At 43.4% G+C, this 23779-nt stretch overlaps 1 protein-coding gene across 4 annotated transcripts in view; it reads right to left on the bottom strand.

Annotated features, from left to right (window-relative positions):
* TMEM184A (transmembrane protein 184A) overlaps nt 1-23779 on the bottom strand; it is a 61413-nt gene that overhangs the window by 15555 nt on the left and 22079 nt on the right. For 2 of the 4 annotated variants that reach the window (XM_072597733.1, XM_072597732.1), the window contains exons 1-4: nt 19815-20330; nt 16669-16932; nt 6184-6349; nt 583-673 (exon numbers count right to left, since the gene is read on the bottom strand). In XM_072597733.1, coding sequence (XP_072453834.1) covers nt 583-673; nt 6184-6349; nt 16669-16932 — 521 coding nt within the window. In that variant the 5' untranslated portion in view covers nt 19815-20330. Of the gene's footprint in view, nt 1-582; nt 674-6183; nt 6350-16668; nt 16933-19814; nt 20331-20369; nt 20637-23779 lie in introns of those variants that run through there. The other 2 variants (XM_072597731.1, XM_072597730.1) reach the window with 2 other exon arrangements.

Raw genomic sequence — 23779 nt, 5'->3', positions numbered from 1 at the left:
TGGGTTCTAGTCACAGCTTTCACACCCAACTTTCGTTTCCTCTATAAAATGAAGGAGTTAGAATGAATGAAACTGAAGGTCTCTTCAAGCTTTCATATTCTTTGAAATCTTAAGAAAAACAGAACTCCAAAAAAAGGAAAGATAGCACTATCCTTTTAGATCTCTCGCCTGACACCCCTGTCTTCTTTGCAGAAGTAGGGGGCCATATGGAATAACATCAGACATAAATGACAAGTTGGTTGGTTTTGCTGAAATTTTTTTCTTTCTTTGCTGCCAGAGACAGCTCACTGGACAGGGGAAGGAGGGAGTGAAATATTCAGCATTGAAGGTAATGTAAAAACAAAAGACACCAGTGAAATATTTCTTTGGAAACAACATTGCTTGATTTGGTTCAGGATTTGGTTCAGACTTCCTAGTTTGGACTCAGTTCATGGTGTGCTTGCGTTTTTATGAGGCCTCAGGACATCTGGGTTCATGCTGAAGCCACCTGACAATAGTGACTGCTTCATTTTTATTTTTGTATGCCCAGTGCGTGGCACACAGTAGGTGCTTAATACTTGTTGCTGCTGATTAATGACTTACTTGATAGGCTTCCCACGGATCTCAGCCATGATGGCACTCTCGCCTCCTAGGTACTCAAAGCAGAGGCTCAGGAAACTGTATATGACAAATGCTGGCAAGGACAGATAGATGGAAAAAAAGACAAACAGATAAGCAGTTGGGAGGAGATATCACAAAATCCTGTATTTGTACCCTGCCTACTACTTAGGTACCTGAGGAGGCTCAGCTCTGACAAACAGACACAGTGTACTCCCAAATAGGAGATTCTTCAACTCATCTTAACATGCTATCACATGGGAGGAGAGCTGTCCATTTTAGATGACACCACGAGGGTCTTCCATCCTTCCCCTTTATTCCCTTCTTTTTCTATACCCCTCTGCAGTGGGTTCCCTTCAACCAAACAGATTTCAGTTGACTATTTAAAATATGAAACCATTTTACCATAGGGCAGCTAGGTGACTCAGTGGATAGAGCTCTGGGCCTGGAATCAAATCCAACCTCAAACATACTAGCTGGACGAGTCATTTAACCTCTGTTTGCCTTTATCTTCTGGAGAAAGAAAGGACAAACCACTGCAGCATCTTTGCCAAGAAAACCCCATATTCAGATCCACAGGGTCATAAAGAGGCAGGACCGAACAGTGAGGTACTCACAGAATACAAACTACATAAGACTGCCAAAGCCCAGCACCAAATCTTTCTTCCCTCAAATTTCTCATGCTTTCTGAACTCTCCTTTTTTTTCCCCAAAGGGGCCTGTGTCTTTAAGTTTTCATCCCTTTTCCTTTCCTTCATGCCTTCCGTTGTTGTGGTGTTCGTCCTTCGTTTTTGAAGACTGTGACATCAGAGAAATGATGACACGACTTGCATTGGACTTTGTTTTGAGTGAGGGAGGGCTGTGCAGGTCACCAGCCTCACTTCTCCTACATACATATACAGACCCCAAAGATGACACATATAGCGGACCTTTGGGAAACTGGTGTCTCACTGCGCCCCCTACAGGCAATTTAGTGCTAGAGGTTTGCCTGGAGGCACTATCCAGTATCACACAATCAGTATGTAGGATTTTAATCCAGGTCTTTCTGACTCCAGGGCTGGTCTTCCATCCACTATACCACACTGCCACTAAATACTACCGGTAGTATTATCTCCATATTACACATAGGGAAGGTGATGCCCAGAAAGCTTAAATGGTTTGCCCAAAGTCACAACTAGTGAGTGTTGGAGGCAAGATTCTAGGGCTCCAGATCCAACAATTTTTTTTGGCCCAAATTCAATCTCAACACTGGGTGACAGACCTCTGAACCTCAAGTCAGGAAAATCTGATTTCCAGTGTGACCTCAGATATTTTCTAACTGTGTGACCTGGGACAAGTCACTTTACCACTATCTGCCTCAATTTCCTCATCTGTAAAATGGGGATCATGGTAGCTCCTAACTCATAGGATTGCTGTCAGGATCAAAGAGGATAATATTTGTAAAACATTTTTCACAGTGCCTGGTGCATCATAGGTACTTAACAAATAAGTATTTGTTAATACTTAATAAGTATTTCCTTTCTACTTAAGCAGAATGATATGGTAAGAAAGCATGCTAGCCTTGGAATCAAGAGTCCTGGGTATGGATCCAATTTCTTCCATTTACTATGTATGTGTGATTCAGAATAGGTCGTTTAAGTTCTCCGAGCTTCAGTTTCCCAATCTATAAAATGAGAATGATATTTACGCTACCTACTTCATGCAGCTATTGTGAGGAAAGTGTTTTTACTCATTAAAATTCTGTAACTGTGTTATTATAGAGCCGAGTTCATATGGTGAATTTTCAAAGTGCTTTGTGCTATTGCTGTCTTAAAATGTCATACATTTATTAATGTAAACTTCGCTGTTATAAGATATTGCAACCTTTTGGAAGTAGAGACTATATAATACTACTACTCCTTGTACCTTCCTTCATCCTTTTCTGTATTTGTGGAGGTAATGGGTATTACGTGATTTGTGTAGGGTCACACAGGTAGCAAATGTCTGAGGTCATATTTGAACTCAGGTCCTCCTGACTCCAGGGAGGGATAACTTCTTAACAAGTGTTTATTGAATTGAATTGGGTCCTTTATAATAAGAATAACCTGTGATTCATGACTTAAGAATTGTGTATGTGTGACAGTAAGATGAATGAGTGTGTGTAGGTGCCTCAAAGGCACTTTTCCCTCACTTTATGAGTTCTGGCATATAATGAAGGGGAAACAAACCCAAAACATTTATTAAGCACCTACTACTAAGGGCCAGGCACTATGTTAAGCACTTTGCCAAATATGATCTCATTTGATCCTCTCAACAAATAGGTGCTATTATTATTCCTGTTTTACAGATGAGGAAACTGAGGCAGAATTTTAAGTGACTTGCTCATGGTCACATAGCTAGGTTTCTGAAGCTGAATTTGAACTCAGGTCTTCCTAACTCCTGGCCCAACTCTCTATTCTCTGTACCACCTAGCTGTCTCTAGTAAGGATCCCTGCCTCTTTAAAAAAAAAGAAGTCCCCTGACAGATCCAACCAAAAACAGAACCAAGTCCCAGAGGCATGCTGGCCATGGAAACAAAGCCAGGGAGCTGAGATGCTGCTGGAGGTCCAGGCTGGCCCAGTTCTGTATCTCTCGTGACTAGCTGAAAATCAGTATTCCAAAGTGGGAAAATGTGGATTTAGGGTCAGAGGACATGGGTTTGGTGTTCAGATGTGTGACCTAGACCAAATGACTTCCCTTCTCCAGACCTCTTATAAGGCATCTTCCTTTGTAAAATAAAAGGTTCATAACAGATCATCTTTTTTTGGTGGTTGGGTGTCAACTTTGGAAAGAGGTTTGCAGTAGAGCGCTCCAGGGATCCGGAGGGCTTGTCTAACACTTTGTCAGTGATTCAGACAAAGGTATGAATGTGCATGCTTCTTAAACCTGTAGATGACGTAAACAGAGGCGGAATAGCTAATGTGTTCTATGAGGCAGTCAGAATCCAAAATGATCAGGCCAGGGCACTGTGCTGAATCTAAGAAGATAATATACAATAGGGATAAATGTAAAGTCCTACCCCAGGGCTTTAAAAATAAATCAGCTAAGGAAAAGAGGAGGGAGAGAATAGTTAGAGGGCAGAGATTTGGGAATTTTACTGCAAATTGTGGTACCATACTCATAGGCACCAAGATTATAACAACAAAGCATCGGAAAAAGCTAATGCCATCTGAGGTTGTAGTATGAGATGGCTATTGTTCAGGATGAGGGAGGTGATAATGCCCCTGAGCTCTGCCCTAGTAAAACCACATCTTAAGTCCTGGGATCACCCCTGGTTCACACATTTCCTGAGAACCATTGATAAGCGGGAGATCAATGCTTTTCATGACTTCACATGTATAAATGATATTATACTGGGTGGGGCAGGGGTAGGAAGGAGGGAGAGAATTTGGAACTCAAAATTTTTACAAAATGAATGTAATAAGTAAAAGAATGAATGAATGATAGCTGGAGATCAATGTTTTTTGCATAATATCACATGTATAATTGAGATACTGGGTGTGGGAGGGGTAGGAAGGAAGGAGAGAATTTGGAATTCAAAATTTTTACAAAATGAATGTTATGAATAAATGAACGATAGCTGGAGATCAATATTTTGTATGACTTCACATATATAACTGATATCATATTGGGTGAGGGAGGGGCAGGAGAAAGAGGTAGAGAATTTGAACTCAAAATTTTTTTTAATGTTATAAATAGATGAATGAATGAATGAATGAAAAGCTGGAGGTGGATGTTTTGCATGAATTCACATGTATAACTGATATGCTATTGGATGGAGGAAGAGCAGGAAGGAAGGAGAGAATTTGGAACTCAAAATTTTTTTAAATGATATAAATAAATAAATGGATGAATGAATGCATGCATGAGGGAAGGAAGGAAGGAAGGAAGGAAGGAAGGAAGGAAGGAGGGAGGGAGGGAAGGAGGAAGGGAGGGGAAGGAGGGAGGGGAGGGAGGGAGGAAGGAAGGAAGGAAGGAAGGAGAGAAGGAAGGAGGGAAGGAGGGAGGGAGGGAGGGAGGGAGGAGAGGGAGGGAGGGAGGAAGGAAGGAAGGAAGGAAGGAAGGAAGGAAGGAAGGAAGGAAGGAAGGAAGGAAGGAACGAAGGAAGGAAAAGCTGGAGATCTTCCAGAGGACAGGGATGGTAAAAGGCCTCCCCCTCCAGATCACACCATAGGAAAATTGACTGAAAGAACTGGGAATGTTTAAACCTAAAGAAGAGAAGATTTAGCTGGGATCTGGCTTCTGTCTCAAGGTTAACGAAGGCCTATTCTATGGAAGCAGGACTGGACTCATCGGACCTAGTGAGTCCTAGTGGGTTGACCTAGGAGCCACAAGCAGGAGTTGAAGAGATGCAAAGAGAACTTGACATGAGGAAGAACTTTCTGAACACCTATCCAAAAGTAGAATGAAGCCTCTCCTTTGGTATTCTTCATTAGAAGACATCTTTATTAGAAGCAGCTCTATGGTGCAGTAGAGAGAATGCTCGGTCTAGAGTCAGGAAGACCTGAGTTCAAATCTGAACTCTGACACTTACTGCCCATGTGACCCTGGGGAAGTTACTTAACAGCTGCCTGCCTCAGTTTCCTCAACTCTAAAATGGTTATAATAACACCACCTACCTCCTGGGGGTTGTTCTGAGAATCAAATGGGAGATAACATTCCTAAGGCATCTAAGGTGCCTGACATATAGTAGGTGTTTAATAAATGCTTGTTTCCTTCTTTCAGGGAAAGTTTGGATGCCTCCTCAAAGGGGTATGTTGTAGGGATATTCTTTTTCATATATGATTGAAAAAAGTAGGTAGTCTCTGCTAGGTGGTAAAGTAGAATACCAGGCCTACAAGTCAGCAAGACTTGAGTTCAAATCTAGCCTCAGACACTTCTAGCTGTGTGACCTGGACGAGTCACTTCATCCTGTTTGCCTCAGTTTCCTCATCTGTAAAATGAGCTAGAGAAGGAAATTGCAAAACCACTGCAGTATCTTTGCCAAGAAAACTCTAAACAGGGGTCGGTCACAAGGTGGACACAACTGAAAACAACTAAAGAAAAACAATGAAAGGTAGCCTCTGAACTCCCAACTTCAAGATTCTGTGGTTGTGTGATTTTCTATCAGGATGTCTCCATCTTTTTTGGTCTCCTACCCCTTGCCCTTTTAGTAAACCTTCTCTTATCCCTTATTCAATATTGAAGTAAATACATTCAAAGGTTTATCATATATAGGAACGTAAGAAAATGAAGAGACCGACGTCAAAGGAAAAAATTCTAGCTTTTACCTTGTATCGCTGCATACAAAAATAGAGTTCCATTCACTATGAAAGGAAGGAAATAACTTCTAGAGTTTACCATGCATAAGAATACAGGAAAAAAATTAAGAGATCAGGTAATTAATTTCAATATGACAATATAAGCTTATTTGCCAAATATTCCCTGGAACCCTCTTGCCAAGATTCCTGTAGCCCTTGGAGGTACACACTCCCCAGGACTCCTTGTTCTATGTGACCTCTAAGGTCCCTCACAGTTCTGAAGCCTCAGTTTCCCTGAGCATTTCCCCCGCACCCTGTCATGGGCTCACCTTCATAGCAATCCCGCACTGAGTTGAAATAGACGTAGTATTGGTGGCTTCCGAGAAGAAGTAGGCTAAGCCAGGAGTCAAAGGCATAGATGGGGACGATGAAAAGGAGGCGGATGATATAGCGCTGTTCATTGGGCACTGTGTAGAATTTCAGGTGCAGGTAGATCTGATGGGTGGGGAAGAGAAGGGCAAGTAGGGCTACCTTCATGCTCAGTAAAGGTGCCCCAGGGAAGTCACTTCCTCCCCCCCACCCAATTCCACTTTACCTTAAAGTGCTATATTCTTCCTCAGATTATTTTAGAGTACTTTGAAAGGCAGCATGTTAGAGTGGAAAGAACCCTGGAGAGAGGACCTGGGTTCAAATCCCCCACTCTGACACTTACTACTTGTGTGACATTGGGCAACTCACTTAACCTCTCCGGGCCTCAGTTTCCTCATCTGTAAAATGAAGGGGAGAGAGAGATGATGGGCTAAGTGACTCTGAGGTCTACTCCTGAGCTCTGATCTTTCCTCTGCCTCCACAACAAATGCTCCCTTCTATTTCTTGGGAGGAGGAAGAAAGAAGGGAATAAGTATTTATATAGCACCTACTTTGTGCTAAACACTTTTACAAATATTATCTCATTCAGTTCTCACAACCCTAGAAAGTAGGTACTACTATTATTCCCATTTTACAAATGAGGAAAATGAGGCAAACAAAGGTGAAGTGACTTGCCCAGAATCACACAGCCAGTAAGTATCTGAGGCTGGATTTGAATTCACATATTCATGACTTCAAGCACTCTATCCACTACACCACCTATCTGCCTCAATGGAGTCACCATTCAAGGCTCAGGTCAAATGCCAATGCTTACTGGAGGCTCTTTCTGATGCCCCAAATTACTTTATATTTACTTGAAATGCATTTTACATTTATTTATCTAGATAGGTACATCTCTTAAAGCTTCATGTGGGGAAGGAAGCTTTTTTTGTCCCTACATCCTCAGGAGTAGCACAGTTCTTGGCATATATTAGATGCTGAATAAGTAGTAGATAACTTGAATTGAATCACACCCTAGCTTGAATTATACTTATCTGTGTACCCGCCATATTGCCCCCAACTCAGTGGAATGTACTCTCCTTAAGAGTAAAGGACCAGCTAAAGGACAAAGTATTTTTGTATTCTCAGTGACAAGTGTTTTCCATTCACCCCCTTCATGCAAGCTTTCTTGACCCCTCTCCACCAAAATTACCTTTTATTTTTCTTGAATATATCTTGCATATACTTTAACCTTATGTTTACATGTTGTTTCCCTGCTAGAATGCAAAATTTCTCAAGGACAGATGTTGGATTTCATTTTTGTCCTTGTATTTCCAGCACCTGGCAGAGTGCCTGGTACACAGTAGGTACCTAACAAATATTTGCTGATTGAATGATTTATTAATAAATGTCTGATAAATGAAATGGATGAAAGATGCCTTCCACCCTTAAGATGTAGATATCTCTGGGAAGGCCAAATCCACAGACTTATCAGTCACTTTGCACCTCTCACGTATCCATTCCTTTCAGAGAAGTGACTTTTAAAGGGAGAACATGAGGACACTGACCACCTGCATATGCCAAGTTCTCTAATCAGCTCCCAGTTATTCACACAAAAGAGATCTGTGTTTGAGCAAAATTTACAATTAGAATAGCCCAATTAACCAGATTGAGGACTAGCTGGAAGACCAGACTTAACCATTGACCATTTGTAAGATCTCCAGTGGCATACTCCAAGGCTCTGTGCTGTTTAACACTTTTTTATCAGTACCTAGAATAAGAGCATAGACAGCATCCTTAGGAACTGTGCATAGGACACAAAGCTAAGAAGGATGGTCGATACACCGAAAGAGACAGTCACAATTCAAAAAGATCTTGACAAGCTAGAATTCTGAGTTACATCTGATAAGATGGAATAGGGATGAATAGAAATATAAAGTCATATACTCAGACTCAAGAAATAGATTTCACAAGTACAAAATGGGGGTGATGGGGGGGAGCGGCAATTTGTCTACAAGCTATCTGAAGCTTCTAATAGAGGGGACACTTGATATGAGGCAACATCATGACATGGCCATCCAAAAAAAAAAAGCTAATGAAATTTTGGGTCACATTAATAGCCCAATAGAAAAAGGAGATGAGAGTCCCAGTATACTCTGTGCTGGTAAGATTATATTCTGGAGCATAATGGGGTTGTATCTTATAACATGTTCAGGTTCCAAAGACTAAAGTGAGATGAAAGCTGTACACAGTCAAAATGGTCTGAAAAATCTCTTAAATTGAGTTGTTTTCAGTTCTTTCTCATAGGAATATTGTTCATCTCAGTAGGAGATTTAAGCCTTTTCTTTTTTCAGCCAAAGTAAAACAACATTTATTAAAGATTCACCATATTGGGTTGACTCTTTTTTTTAATTAAATTATTTCATTTGTTTTCAGTATTCTACAATCACTTCCATATATCTTAGATTTTTTTCCCTTTCCTTCCTGTCATGCCCCGCTCCCTCCCTGAGACAAGTACAATCTCATATAGGTTCGACATGTACTTTCCTATTAAATACATGTTGCAGAGAAGAATTAAAATGAATGGGAGAAACCATAAAATAAAACAAAACAAAACAAAACATAATACAAAAGAAAATGGTCTCTTTCTATCTGCAATCCAATTCCATAGTTCTTTCTCTGGATGTGGAGGCGTTTTGCCTTAAGAGTCCATTGGAAATTTTTTAAGTGCATGCATTTCAATGAAGTACTAAGTTTACCAGAAAAATTCTTTGCACACTGTGGTTGTTGCTATGTACAAAGTTCTCCTGGTTCTTCTCCTTTCACTCAGCATCAGTTCATATAAGTCCTCCCAAGCCTCTCTGAAGTTTTCCTGTTCTCATTTCCCATAGCACAACAGTATTCTATTACATTCATTTGTCATTCCCCAATTGATGGGCATCTCCTTGATTTCCAGTTTTTGGCCACCACAAAGAGAGCTGCTATAAATATTTTTGTACATGTGGGACCCTTTCCCATTTCTGTGATCTCTTTGGGATAGAGTCCCAGAAGCTATATTGATGGGTCAAAGGATATGTCCATTTTTGTAGCCTTTTGGGCATAGTTCCAAATTGCTCTCCAGAATAGTTGGATCAGCTCACGTCTCCACCAACAATGAATTAGTGTTCCAACTCTCCCACATCTTCTCTAACATTTATCATCTTCCAGTTTTGTCATGTTAGTCAATCTGATAGGTGTGATCTGAGAGCCTTTTCTTAAAACATAAACTGATGAGCACAGGTTTATGGTTCGTGTCTTCCAGTGGTAAGTTTTATGCCTTTGCCACTTTTAATTAGCTTAACATGCATGCATTTACTTTCTCATTCAATTGGAACTTAACTTATGGGGAGAATTTTATCCCTCACAAGCCAAGAACCTCACCAAGAGAAAGGAAAAGGTGAGTAAAGGGTGAAAATGGGGGACAGGACATTGACATTCTTTCATAAAAGTCCCTTGACCTTCATGTCTCTGATTGATGGAAAGGAGATTGGCTTTCTCCATACAAGGAGGACCTCGTTCTCCAGTGTTGCGGTGGAACCATTTCTCCCTATCACAAAGACCTCTGTGTCCTTGTTGATACCAAATGGCAGAGCGTTTCTGCATCAGTGTGGTGGGGGGGTATGAGTGTGCCCAGAGATCGGGGTAGGGGAGAAGATTAAGAAGGAGAAAAGATAAAGGATCAGAAACACAGAGAGCCCCAAGACCTTTCACCCAAGGATTAGATTCTGGGGTTGGGACTTGTGTGCCCCATTCACTCAGTCAAGCTCACTGGGGAACTGTAGTGAGATGGGGAGGGAGTCACCCCAGCACTAAGAGGCCACTGGCCGAGGAGCATCATTTCAGTGAGTGTAATTATCCGTCTTCCCCTAAGGCTTTTACTAGTTTGGACCAATGAAAAGACTCCAGCCTAACCACCAAGGGGTGTATAATATGTTAACAGGTAACAAAAAGGAAGAGGAATAGAAAATAAAAATTGATCAATCGACAAATATCAATTATTAATAATAGTTAATAATAATGATAGTATTCATATAGCACATATAGCTGTATGTATAAAGCACTGTGCTAAGTGCTTTATAATCATTTTCTCATTTTATCCTCACAACAACCCTAGGGGGTAGATGCTGAATAAATTAAATGAAAGTATGATATGACTTCACTATACTGTGTTCAGGTGAGGGCACTGCCTTCTGGGAAAGACATTGACAAGTGGAAGAATGTCTAGAGAAAGGCAATCTGAATAGCGAATCGCCTAACATCTGAACCATGAGAAGAGTGGTTGATAGATCTGGGGCTATTTGACGTGGAGAAGAGGGCAGCTAGGTGGTGCCAGAGGGCACAGAGCACTGGGCCTGGACTCAGGAAGACTCGTCTTCTTGAGTTTAAATCTGGACTCAGACGCTTACTAACCATGTGAACCTGAGCAAGTCATTTAATACTATTTGCCTCGGTTTCTTCATCTGTAACATGAACTGGAGAAGAAAATGGCAAACCACTCTAGTATCTCTGGCATGAAAACCCCAAATGGGGTCACAAAGAGTCAAATATGACTGAATAATATGGAGAAGACTCAGAAAGATATTACAGATGCTCTTAAAGAACTGTCATGTGCAAGAGAGATTAGACTTGTTTTGTTTGGTCCAAGAGGGCAGAGTCAAAACTAAAGGGTAGAAGTTTCAAGGAGGAAAAATTTGACTTATAAGGAAAAAATTCCTAACCATTAAGTCATCCAAAAGAGGAAAGGGGCAGGTTGGGAGATTAAGTGAGTTCTCCCTTCCTAGAAGTCTTCAAGTACAGAATAGATGACCACTTATGAGTGTGATTTAGTAGGGATTCTTAGGAGAGTGGGGGGTGGTATGAAACAGATTAGATGGACAACAAGGTCTCTTCCAACTCTGAAATTCTGTGACTGACATATAATCAGAAAAATGCCCAAAATTTTCCATCTTTCCCTAAGTCTTTTACTAGATTGAGCAATGAGACTTCAGCCTAACCACCACAGGGTGTATAATGTGCTAACAGGTAAGAAAAGAAAAGAGGAATAGAAAATCAAAATTAGTCAATCAATAAATATTGATTATTATTATCAATAATAATAATAACATTATTATAGCATTTACTATGTGCCTGGCACTATGCTAACTGCTTCCCAATCATTTTCTCATATTATCCTCACAACAACCTTAGAGGGTAAGTGCTATAATATCCCCATTTTATAGATAAGGAACCTGAGGTAAACAGAGGTTAGGTGACTTGCCCAGGATCACACTAATATCTGAGACTGGATTTTGAACTCAGGTCTTCCTGACTCCAGGCTTAGTGTTTTCTCTACTTCACCATCTAGTTTCCCACTATATGGATGAAATTGTGATAGATGCTTGAGAAAAAGGAGCAGGTGCTAAATCAATCAATTAACCAATGAGTAACTTATAAAGGACCTATTATGTGCCAGGCACTGTGCTAAGTCCCAGCGATACAAAACCACTAAGGAAACAGAGTTTGCTTCCAAGCATATTACCAAGAAATAAGGACACAGAGAACTTGGAGGCAGAAAACCTAGGTTCTTAATCTGGTTCCTGTATTAATGGTCGTGGGGCCTTAGGAGGTAATTTAACTTCTCCAGAACCCCAGTTTTCTCATCTATAAAATGGGATAACTTTTTTTTTAACTTGGAGGCAATCAGGGTTAAATGACCTGCCCAAGGCCACACAGCTGATAAGTATCTCAGGCTGAATTTGAACTCAGGTTCTTTCCTGATTCTAGGACTGGTGCTCTATCCACTGCACCATCTAGCTACCTCAGGGTAACAATAATATTTCTGCGATTTCTCTTATAAGAGGATAGAAGCCAAAGTGCTTTGAAGTGTTTTATACCTCTAAGGGTTGTCAGAACTCTGTGGTGGTCCCAGCTCTAACATCAACTTCCCCTGTGAACTTACTTAGAGGCTCACTAAGCAAGTGTGGGCTTCAGCTGCCATATCTGTTACGTAGGGATTATAATTCTTGCCCTGTTCATAGAGATGTTGGGAAAGTACTTTGCAGAGCATCTGAAAGCTGTAGAAATACACAGGCTTACGATTATTTTTAGAGCCTAGGTTACCGCATGCTGAATAGTCACAACTCATTTCTTTGCTCCATTAAAGGACAGGGCGATGGCCAGATAGGAACTAAAATCACCACAGGAGCTTTTCATAAAGCTTGCCTTGCCATAGAGGGAATCTACTACTCTCCATCCTGGGACTGACTGACTGATCCACCTGTGCCTGGGGGAAGGGCAGTTAAGGAGGAGGGGCAAATGGCATCCTCCCCAGAGCTTGGGCAAAGTCCTTTCCACTTGGTGCTATCATGCTAGTGGCAGCTGGAGCCTTCCTGTCCCTCTGACACCCTGCCTCCCTCTCCTCCCCACCCCCATAGCAGGGCTCTGCTCCAGCAGCAGGTGCTCAGTGCTGGGCTTTGCCCCATTTCCCTCATGCTGGTAGCTCCAGGGTTTCAGAGCTCCCAAACAGGTGGGAAGCAGAGACAGGAGAAGATGACTGTCTCTTTTACACAGTAGTAACCACCACCTGCACCAAAGACCCGATGCAGCACCGGGTCTGTACCTCTTATCCTTCAACTAGAAAAACTCATCCCTCCAACTCCTCCTCCTTTGTGACCCCAGGCAAATTACTGGAGTCTGTGCCTCATTTTGTAAAATAATAATACTTGTACTACCTGCCTTACATGACTCTTAGCCATAAAGCAATATGAGATTATCAGCTATCATTATTTCATTCCTTCTATTACCTGCTTCCTTAGTCCATGCCCTCATCACCTCTCACCTGGATTATTTCAAGTCTCCTGATTATAATTTCTCCCTACCCAGCACCCCACAGCCAGAAACATCTTCCTAAAACATGGCTCTCCACGATACACCCAGTGCTAGTCTTCCATACCTCCAGACTCAAACCTTCCCTGGCTATCTACTGTCTACACTAGAAAAAGGCCATAGCTTGTTTTTAATAAACCTAGCCCTCGCTACTGTCCTACATGAATTTTCTTCTGGAATCCAATTGGTGAATTCATTATCCCCTGAAAACATCGCCAAGCAAGAAGCATTTACTATGTGTCTACTACAATCCACGTCCTGTGCTATTAAGAATATGAAAATCAAAGAAAAAAGCAATCCTTGTCTTCATGGAACTGACATGTCTCCTCTGCCACCTTTCCCTCTAGGTCTCCACTTTCTTCCCTACTTTCCTGAATCACACCTTTCTTTTAAGGCCGAGTTTAAGTACTGCCTCCTGCTTGAGAGATAGGATTGGAAGCTGGAATTTCAATGGATGAAGAAACTCCTTCAGTCAGTACAAGTTGGGACTTTCCCTGCAGCTTATAGGCCTACAGAGTTGCCTAGCGCACTGAGAAATTAAGCATCATACAGCCAGGGTATGTCAGAGACAAGACTTGAATGCAGATTGTCCAGGATGCCAAGATCAGTGCTCTAGCCATTATACCACACTACCTCTCTTTGTCCCAACCCAGAGTAATTTTTGTTAATAGAATATATTACTTAATAATGTCACTTATCTTTGCATATGCCTTTGTCTCCCCCATCCTGAAAAAACTCTCATTGGATCCTTCCATCCCCACCATTGTCCAAGATTTCCTCTGCCCTTTATTCCTAACCTACTGGAAAGGACTGTTTACATCATGAGTCCATTTTCTCTCCTCTTAGTCTCTTCTTAAACCCTTTACAATCCAGTTTCTGATCTCATCACTCCACCAAAACAGCTCTCTCCAAAGTTACTGCTGATCTCTTAGCTGCCAGATCCAATGGCTTTTTCTCAGTCTTCATTCTCGTCCTCTCTGCAGCCTATGACACTGTCCATCACTTTCTCCTCCATACTTTCTTCTCTCTCCACTTTCAGGACACCACTCTCTTCTGGTTCTTCTCCTACCTATCCTCCTACCTAGTTTCAGTTTTCTTTGCTGGATCCTCATTGAGATAATGTCCTGAAGTGTCCTTCAGGATTCTGTCCTGGGCCCTTCACTTGTCAGCTCCCATGTATGTAATTACCATCTCTATGCTGCTGATTTTCAAATCCACCTATCCTGCCCCAACCTCTGCAGACCTCCAATCTCAAATCTCCAACTGCCTTTGAGACAGCTCAAGCTGGATGTCAAGTAGACATCTAAAACTCAGTCTGTCTAAAACAGAACTCCCTAAACTTTAAACCTCTCCCCCCATAGAGGCAACACCATTCTCCCAGTCCCTCAGACTGGAAAATCTAGGAATCATCCTGGATCCTTCCACTCTTACCCCTTATATTCAATCTGTTGCCAAAGCCTATTGATTTCACCTTTTCAACAACTCACCTGTGACACTGTCACCTCTCTGGTGCAAGCCCTCATCACCTTACACCTGGTTTACTTCAACAGCCTAGCTGCTCACCTCAAGTCTTTCCCCATTTCAATTCGTTCTCCATTCAGCCACTAAAATAAATTCCCTAAAAACATAGTCCTAATGATCATGTTACCCCGTGACTCAAACTCCAGTGGCTTCTTATTGCCTTCAGGAGCAAATACAATATGTTCTATTTGGCATCATAACATTTTCCTTTCCTGCCTTTCCAGTCTTCTTACACTTCACTTGTTGATACCTACTCTTTGATCCAGTGACACTGGCCTCCTAGCTGTACCATGAACATCTTCTCTAGTTACCCCCCTATTCCTGGAACATTCTCCTTCCTCTACTCACACTACTAAAATCCCTGGGTTCCTTTATGCCCCAACTAAAATCCCACCTTCTACAGAATACCTTCTTCAGCCCTTCTTAATTCTAGTGTTTTCCCTATGCTCATTTCCTATTTAATCTGTGCAGAGCTTGCTTTGTGTGTATTTGTTGGCTTGTTTTCTCCCCTATTAGACTGCAAGGCCCTTGGGGGCAACGACTGTCTTTTTTTGTATCCCTAGAGCTTGGCACAGGATCTGGCACGTAGTAAGCACCTAATAAATGCTCATTGATTGACTGATTGATAAACACTTCATCTCCTCTCCTAAAATATGTTCCTACTATGCCCAAAGGGCTATAATAATGAGCATGCCCTTTGACCCAGCAATACCACTTCTAAGGCTGTATCCCAAAGAGATCATAAAAATGGGAAAAAGGCCCACTCTGTACAAAAATATTTATAGCAGTTCTTTTTGTGGAGGCCAAGAACTGGAAATCGAAGGGATGCCCATCAATTGGGGAATGGCTGAACTACTTGTGGTACACGAAGGTAATGGAATACTATTGTGCTATAAGAAATGATGAACAGGCAGACTTCAGAAAAACCTGGAAAGACTTATATGAACTGATGCTGAGTGAAGCAAGAAGACCAGGAGAACATTATACACAGTAACAGCCAGAGTGTGCAAAGACTTAGCCCTTCTCAGCAATGTAAGGACCTAAAACATTTCCAAAGGACTCATGATGCAAAATGCCATCCACATCCAGAGAAAGAACTGAGGTCAGAACATAAAATGAAGCAGACTGTTTTCTCTTTTGTTATGTGTTGTTTTTCTCATGGTTTCTCCCATTCACTATAATTCTTCTATGCAACATGACTAATGTGAAAATGTGTTTAATAAGAATGTATGTGTAGAACCCATATAAGATTGCATGCCATCTTGGGGAGGGAGGGGTAAGGGAGGGAAAGAAATTTGAAAACTTATGGAAGTAAATGTTGAAAACTGAAAACAAATAATAAATTTGGAAAAAATAAATGTTCCTAGAGAGTAGTGATTTTGTATCCCCAACATACAACACATGCCTTGCATAGAGTAGGAAATGAAAAGCATTTCTTGTCCATATGTGACATAATGGAAAAAATGCTGGATTTGGAGACAGAATAACTAAGGATCTGTGTGGCCCTGAACAAGTCATTTCATTTCTCTAGGCTTTCATTTCCTTATCTGTAAATGAAGGGATTGCAGGGGTGGGGAACCTGCAATCTCAACCTACATGTGGCCTTCTAGGTCCTTAGGTGCAGCCTTTTGACGGAGTCCAAGTTTTACAGAAATCCTTTTATTAAGAGAATTGGTTTTGTGAAGTTTGGATTCAGTCAAAGGGCCACTCTTAAGGACCCAGAGGGTCACATATGGCCTTGAAGCTACAGGTTCCCCACCCCTTGATAATATCTAAAGTCTCTTCCAGATCTAAACCAATGATTTTACAATCCCAACCAGATGCTAGGATCATATGCTAACTATTCAGGACTCGCTTTCCCTGTCCAAGGTTTAGTTTGGAACTCAAGGGACAAATGTGGGGAGCATTGAAAATTTGTGAAGCTTTCATGCTGGTTGTTCACAGGAGGATATGGATTTTACATGAAAGATATGTTTAGATGGAGGACATGTAAAGTGCTTTCCAGGTTTAGGGAAATCTAGAAAGGCAGGGGAGAGCCTTACCTGGTGGCAGGTCAGCACCAGGGCTGACCACACAAACAATCCTGAGATGCCCCGGGCAAGGGGGGTAGTGAGGAAGAGCTGTTTGGAGTCCTGGGAGCTGTTCCAGGCCCTGCTGAGATGAGGGCCATCCCCGCTGGTGGGGAAGCCTGGGTCTACAAATGGGAGGATGCTAGTATGCCGCAACCCCTCAGCCATTTGGGAGGTTAGCATGGTACTTTGGATGGTAGAGTTCTCTTCCATAGGTACCCCAGTGCTGTTGTCCATCTATTGAGGAAGGAAAGAGGACAAAGGTAAGGAAGGGTAACAGCAGCAGGAAGAAGGGGAGGAGTTAGGGAGTAGGTTAGAGAGCAGAAGGAGGAGTGGACTTGGGCCCCTGTCAGGACATCAAGAAAAAGTGAAGGCCAAGGGAGATTAATGAAGAATGAAGCGAAAGAAAAGAGAGTGGGGGGAACCTAAGCCAATTCAGAGCAAATTCACTGATGAGTAGCCTGCTAGGGCCCTCTGCAGCCCTATCCCTCCTCATAATTTCAGTTCGGATCTTGTACTTGGGTTCTGCCGAATGCAAAAGTCTTCTAAACATCAACTCTCCCACCTCATTTCCAAAGCAGGATGAACCGGAGGCTGCCAGAACTAGCATTTGCATGTTCCTAAGCAGCGATGGGGCCCAAACTCCCCAGTGTCCACTGACTACTAAAAGTAGGGCTCCTGAAGCTTGTACCTATTCTGTCGGTAGTACAAAACCCTGGCCCAAATCCCCAGATGTCAACTTGCGTCCAGACATTCAGATCCTGGAAAAATCTGAAAAGCTTGTCCTAAGGAAGGGGTTTGATGTCATAAACAGAAAGCTTAATCTCTGAGCCAAGAAGACCTAGGTTCCAGATCCCTCTCTAACACAAACCTTATAACTCTGGGCAAGTCACTTAACCTCTTGTTGCCCCCAGTTTTCCATCTTGAGCAACTATAAAGTTGCAGAGAATGTGCCAATCTATATGGGTAGAGGAAGGGTGGCTAGAGTGCTTGATCTGGAGTCAGGAAGACCTGAGTTCAAATCCTACCTCAAACATTTAACTAGCTGTGGGGCTAAGTTGCACAGCCTCTTGGCCCCATTCAAATGGTATTAACAATAGCGCACCACCCCCCCTTACAGGAACACAGTGAGGATTAAATGAGATAATAATTGCTTTGCAAATGTTAAAGCACTACGTACATTCTAGCTGTTAGTATTATTATCGTTCTTAATGCTGGTGATATTTGTAGGTCCAGTTTAAACAAATGCTTAGTAGGTTGGTTGTCCCACTCTCAGAACTACAGGAAACCTCCCTTTAGTCCTAGCTCTATACCCCCATCCCCAAATAGGAGCTACCCTCCTAAGGGCACTCTGCCAGCACAGAGGGTCAGTGCAGAGAAACTGAAGGCACGTGAGCCCTGGAGGTAAAGGACCTGTGTTCAAATCTCGCCTGTGGTGCTTACCACTTGTGTGATTTTATGCAAGTCTCTTAGGCTCAGTTTTCTGACATCTGTAAAATGAGGGCTTTGGATCAGCTGGCTCTCTAGAATCACACATAAATGACAACAGTATAAAAATAAATAAATGTGCATCAGATCTGATCCTAGAGCAAGAGGAGACCTCAGAGTCCAATGTCTACACTTTATGTGTGAGGAACCTGAGGCCCAGGGGGATTAAGTGAATCAGCAAATGTAGAAAAGCATTAGAAAGAGGGTGAACCCTCCTCCTCTGACTTCCAAGCTGGCATTCTTTTTTCTCCAGACCTCCCCCTATCACATCTCTCTATAAGATTAGAAGCTCCCAGAAGACGAGGACTGAGGGCAGGCTGAATTCACCTGTACTGAAGGAGAGGAGACGGGAAGGGGAGACAACGAATACAATAGTCAGATCATCCCTCCAGAGCTGGAGAGGGCCTACTTCAGGTCTAAGTGGAGTGTTTGTATCTCACCTGTACCTCTGGTGCTCTGTACGCAAAGCGTGCTTAACAAACGCTTGTCAGACTGAATAAAGTTATTTCAGATTTAGTTGTCAGTTTCAGATCTTTGCCCATAATATAATAACTGACGTTTTTATAAGTACTTTTAAAATCTACAAATAGTGGACAAAGAGATGGCCTTGGACTCCTGAGTCCCACTTCTAACACCCTCTGGCTGTATGGCCCCGGGCAAGTCAATTAACTTCTTGGTGCCCCAGGCAATCCTTTAAAACTGTAAGTTACAGGTACAGTGCCAATTTTGGTAGAAGGAACTTCCTCAATGGGTGTTTTCTTTCCTAATGAAATCACAAGTCCATTTCCTATTTCTTAAACTTTCTATGTCTGTCTCCCTCTCTCCTCATCTATACACATATGTATATATATATGCATTCATGTATACGTATACATGTATACTGTATACAGACTTAACTATGTATTGTTACATTTGATTTTCATAATAACTGTGAGATAGGAGTGCATGTATTATATTAGCCATACCCCAAGGGAGATAAGGCAACCCACTAGTAAGAGATTAAGGGTTACCAAGCAGTGGGCACTTAAAATGTTTGTTCAAGTAAACTGCTGAGCCTCCAGGAACCCGAGAAAGCCTAGTCACCCTCCCCAGATGGCTCCAACCAGGCCCTCCTTCCGCTCCAGCCCAATATCCTGGACACAGCTCCCTGTGTATTCAGTGCCTCAGCCTGCAGGTGGATGGCAGATTAGGGGAGCACCTGCCCGGAGAGTGCCCAGCCAGAGCGGCGATGAGCAGGAGGCGGCCTGAGCTCCCCACACGACCGCAGTAGGACTCTCACACCGGCCACTCTCAGGTTCCCTGGGACTGTGCCCTCCCCTCCTCCCAACAAGTCCACTTTCTCTGACCCCATGCCGGGCCACCCTGCTAGCACTGAGCGCTTGCTGCCGGACAGTTCAGCAAATCTGCAGGTCCCGGGGTGAAGTGGGGGGACGTGGATGAGGAGGGGCTGGTGCTGGAAAGAGATCTCCTAAGAGCACTCAGTCCACTGGGAATTGTAGTTATGACCAGGAACAAAAACAAGTGGCCCAGTCACTGCATTTAGAGTCTGTCTAGAAAGTCAATTCAGTTACACCGCTCCCCCATTCCTTTGGCCCTCCCAACTGTAGGGGATGCTTGCACTCGACCCTTACCTTGCCCAGCAGAAAGCCCCAGAGCGTCACCTCGGCCCCGCGGTGACTGGGCTGGGGAACACTGGCATGTCGGGGTCCCAGGGCCCGGTGAGCGCAGGCATTCGCGTGGCAGCGGAGACAGCTCCGGGGCTGGCTCAGGAAGCGCAGACCGGCCCCAGGGGAGACTTCAAAGCTTTGCCCTCCCCAGGCGCCCGCACCTAGAGTGGGGAGGGAAGGGAGACGAGATCGGCCGGGAGGGTAGAGTTACCAGGAAGTCACCTGCTGTCTCACCACCCCGTACCAGGAGCCCCACCTCTGAGCCCCAGACAGCGTCAGGATGCGCCTCCCAGCCCGAGCCGGGCCGGGGCCGAGAGCCAAGGAAACCTCCTTAGCGCTGTGTTACCTCGGTCCGTCCTTTCTCTAGATACAGTATCCACTTCCCTGTTTGTTCAGCCCGAAGATCTCCCTGACTGCCTGCAGATGGCAGAGGCTCCCCGGGCTGGGGTCCGAAGGATTCCCCTGACCCCCCCAGCCCTCCCCCTGTCCTCCATGAGAGCCTCTGGGGGCTGACTTCACCTGTGTCTGGGTGTGGGTGTGGAGAGGCAGCTTATGGGCTCCTAGACCCAGAATTGGTAAGGCGTGGACAGAGTTGTGTACAAATTAAAAGGAAAAAGGGGGGACTTCAGAGAAAAGAGATAGGATAGAGAGAAAGATACACAGAGAAAGAGGAGAAAGAGAAAGAGAGGGAAAGAAAGACAGAGAAAGCAGAGAGAGAAGGGAGACAGACTTAAAGACAGAGGAGAAGGAAAAGAGACAGACAGGAGAAACAGGGGAGAGAGAGAGAGAGAGAGGGAGGGAGAGAGAGAGAGAGGGAGGGAGGGAGGGAGAGAGAGAGAGGGAGGGAGGGAGAGAGAGGGAGGGAGGGAGGGAGAGAGAGAGAGGGAGGGAGGGAGGGAGGGAGGGAGAGAGAGGGAGGGGAGAGAGAGAGAGAGAGAGGGAGAGAGAGAGAGAGAGAGAGAGAGAGGAGAGAGAGAGAGAGAGAGAGAGAGAGAGAGAGAGAGAGAGAGAGAAGAAGGAGGAGGAGGAGGAGGAGGAGGAGGAGGAGGAGGAGGAGGAGGAGGAGGAGGAGGAGGGAGAAGGAAGTTGTTGAGGGACTTTAAGGACTCTTGAACCACGGAAGCTGTGTTCAAATCTCAGCTTTGATGCTGACTACCTATGTGATCTTGGACAAATGTCTCTGAGCCTCACTTTTCTCACCTGTAAAATGAAAAGATTGGCCTCCAAGGTCCCTTCCTGCTATAAATCAATGGTCCTATGATCCTAAATGGAAAGCATAGGCTCTAGAAAGAGAAGGAACCTTAGAGATCTAGAGCTAGAAAGGACCTCAGAGACAAGTGACCCAACCTTCTCATTTTACAGATGAGAGAACTAAGTGACTTGTCCAAGTGGATATTTACGTGGGGACATGTAATGTTACCTCTTTTGATTTTCACCACAATTCTGGGGAGCAAGATGAGGAAATATAGGTTAAGTATCGTGTCCTTGGAAGGATTCGAAATCCAGACCATTTTTTTTTCACTGTATGACACTGCTTCTCTTCTAAGTAGTAAGCAGCAAAACTGTTATTCAAACTTGAGTCCCCTGATTGCCAATGTTTTGTCACACTGTCTACCTTAAATGCCCCCAACCCTGGAGCAGGGTTCTAAGTAGCTGGAGGTGACAAAGACACGTTCATAACACAGCCCTACTAGCTTACCTTGAGAGAGACCTAGGCATAGCCTTGGAACCAAGAATCCCGCATCTATCTGTTTGTTGGCACTAAACTTTCTCCCAAGGTTCCTCTGGGATAGTCCAGGATTTGAAAAATGGGGACAGGTGGGGATTGGAGAAGGTTTGCTGGGGCAATTGCTTTTTATTTTTACTGATCTAATTCATCACATTCACGATATACTTCACATCTCTCTAGTGCCTTGAAGCTAAAGCACTGCAGATGTGAGCTCATCCCCCAACACCCTTGGGAGGGGCCTAACTACATGTATTTCATTTTCCAAGTGGGGAAACCCAGGCACAGCAGCCCTGTGGGGCTAGGCCTGAACAACAGGTCTTTTGGCTTCTGGTTGAGGGCCACTCTCTGATGAAGCAAATGAACAGAAAAGTCCTCCCTAGGACTCACCATCTTCTCAGCACTGAGGCCTTCTTAAGTTAAACTGGTCTGTCTAGGTTGTTGATGAAGGAAAATAGTCCAGAGATGTGTTGATACATCTTTTAGAGATAAGACTAAATATTATTCAAAGGAGACAGGTCTGTTCCCTTTGGCCCATTGGAGGGACCCCACCCCTTAACAAAGCATAGCCCAGTTCGCCAACATGCTAGGACATGAAACAAGGACGCAATGTTTACTAATGGGGCAGTGTGCCCAAAGTCATCCCCAGTGGATGTTATTCAGGCCTCCAAACCAGCCACAGACAAAATCCTAAGAGGCCAAGCGAGGGACTCTCAGGATCTTGAGTCTGCCGTAGCTCTGTTTGCTTTCTTTTGCAACCAATCCAACCCTCCTCCCTCTCCACCAGGTTCCAGACCAAAGTCAATTCAGTTCAATTTAATATACATTTATTAAACACCTATTATGTGCCAGGAACTGTACTAAGTGCTGGGAATACACAAAGAGACAAAAACAGTCACTATCCTCAAGAAGTTCACAATCTATAACGGGACACACGTGCAAACAAATACATAGAAAGCTCTCTTGGTATAGTGTAAAAAGTGGTAGATCTGGAGACAGTGGGCCTGGATTCAAATCTTCCAACTGCTACAATGCCTCTTATGGTACAGTGGAAAGAATGGTGGATTTGAAGGCAGACGGTTTGGGTTCAAATCTTGCCTCTATCAATTTATTAGCCATGTCAGCTTGAACAAGTTACATAATTTCTGAGTCTCAATTTCCCCATGTGTAAAATCAGAAGGTTAGACTAGATGACCTCTATGGTCCCTTCCAGCTTGAAATTTGTGATCCTAAAACACATCCTTAATGGGGAAATCAATGGTCGAAGTCCCAGACCCCTGATATACACCAGCAGCCCATACTGCTACATTAACCTCTCCCCAAGTGAATTTAGTAGCTTGCTAACCTTCTGTAAGGTAGGTTCCACCTCAGACATTGGAAAGTATGCTGAATCTTGTCAGAAGGCCTGAGTCTAAATCCCAGCTCTGTCCTGTTGTTTATTCACTAGGTGACGTGTGACTCAGTGAATCATGTTCATTTCTGTCAGTTTCCTCATTGGTAAAATGTGAATTTACATTGCCTACATCCCGAGATTCTTAAGAGAAAAGTGTTTTTGTGCTATGTAAAATGAGAGCTCCCATTTGGGAGTTGTTACTTTAACGTGGTTGAGTTCACATATTGTGGTGGAGAGAGGGCATGGTGGTGGTGGTGGTAGAGGGGAAGTAGGGATAAAATGATGCAGTTTGATTTATGCCTCCACTCTCTTGGTCAGGAATTTATGATCCAGTGGTGAAATTGGATATTGAGAAAATTCACTGTTTTTCTTAATCCACAGAACTAGCCAGGCAAATATTGGAGGTTTCCTATTTTTTCTGGCTTTTACCACTCCTGCCCCCAAGCCCCATTAGGGTGTAACTACTGTGGGAAATTCTGAAACATTCTCTGCTGAAATGGAAAAAAAAATGTCCCAGTGCAGGAGGGAAAAGTTCTGAGTTTCAGAATGATAGTCCCAGGGCAGATTTCAGTCTGCAGAACAATCAGTGTTAGATAACTGTAGAGGTCTATGGGTACTCAAACAGAATTGAACCACCTAAACTGAAGAGACAGAGCATTTCCCAGCTTGGGCTAATACTAGATGTGTTGCCAATCCCAAGAACCCAGAATAGGTCAGTTGCATTGGAGGTGAGACCCCAGAAATATTCGGCACCAGGGATTGAGGTAAGATTGTCTCTACAAAGCAGGTCAGAGGCATTCCCACAATGCC

The sequence above is a fragment of the Notamacropus eugenii genome, chromosome 3 (assembly GCF_028372415.1).
Source record: "Notamacropus eugenii isolate mMacEug1 chromosome 3, mMacEug1.pri_v2, whole genome shotgun sequence".
Taxonomy (NCBI): Eukaryota; Metazoa; Chordata; class Mammalia; order Diprotodontia; family Macropodidae; genus Notamacropus; species Notamacropus eugenii.
This window is presented reverse-complemented; position numbering and strand designations above follow the sequence as displayed.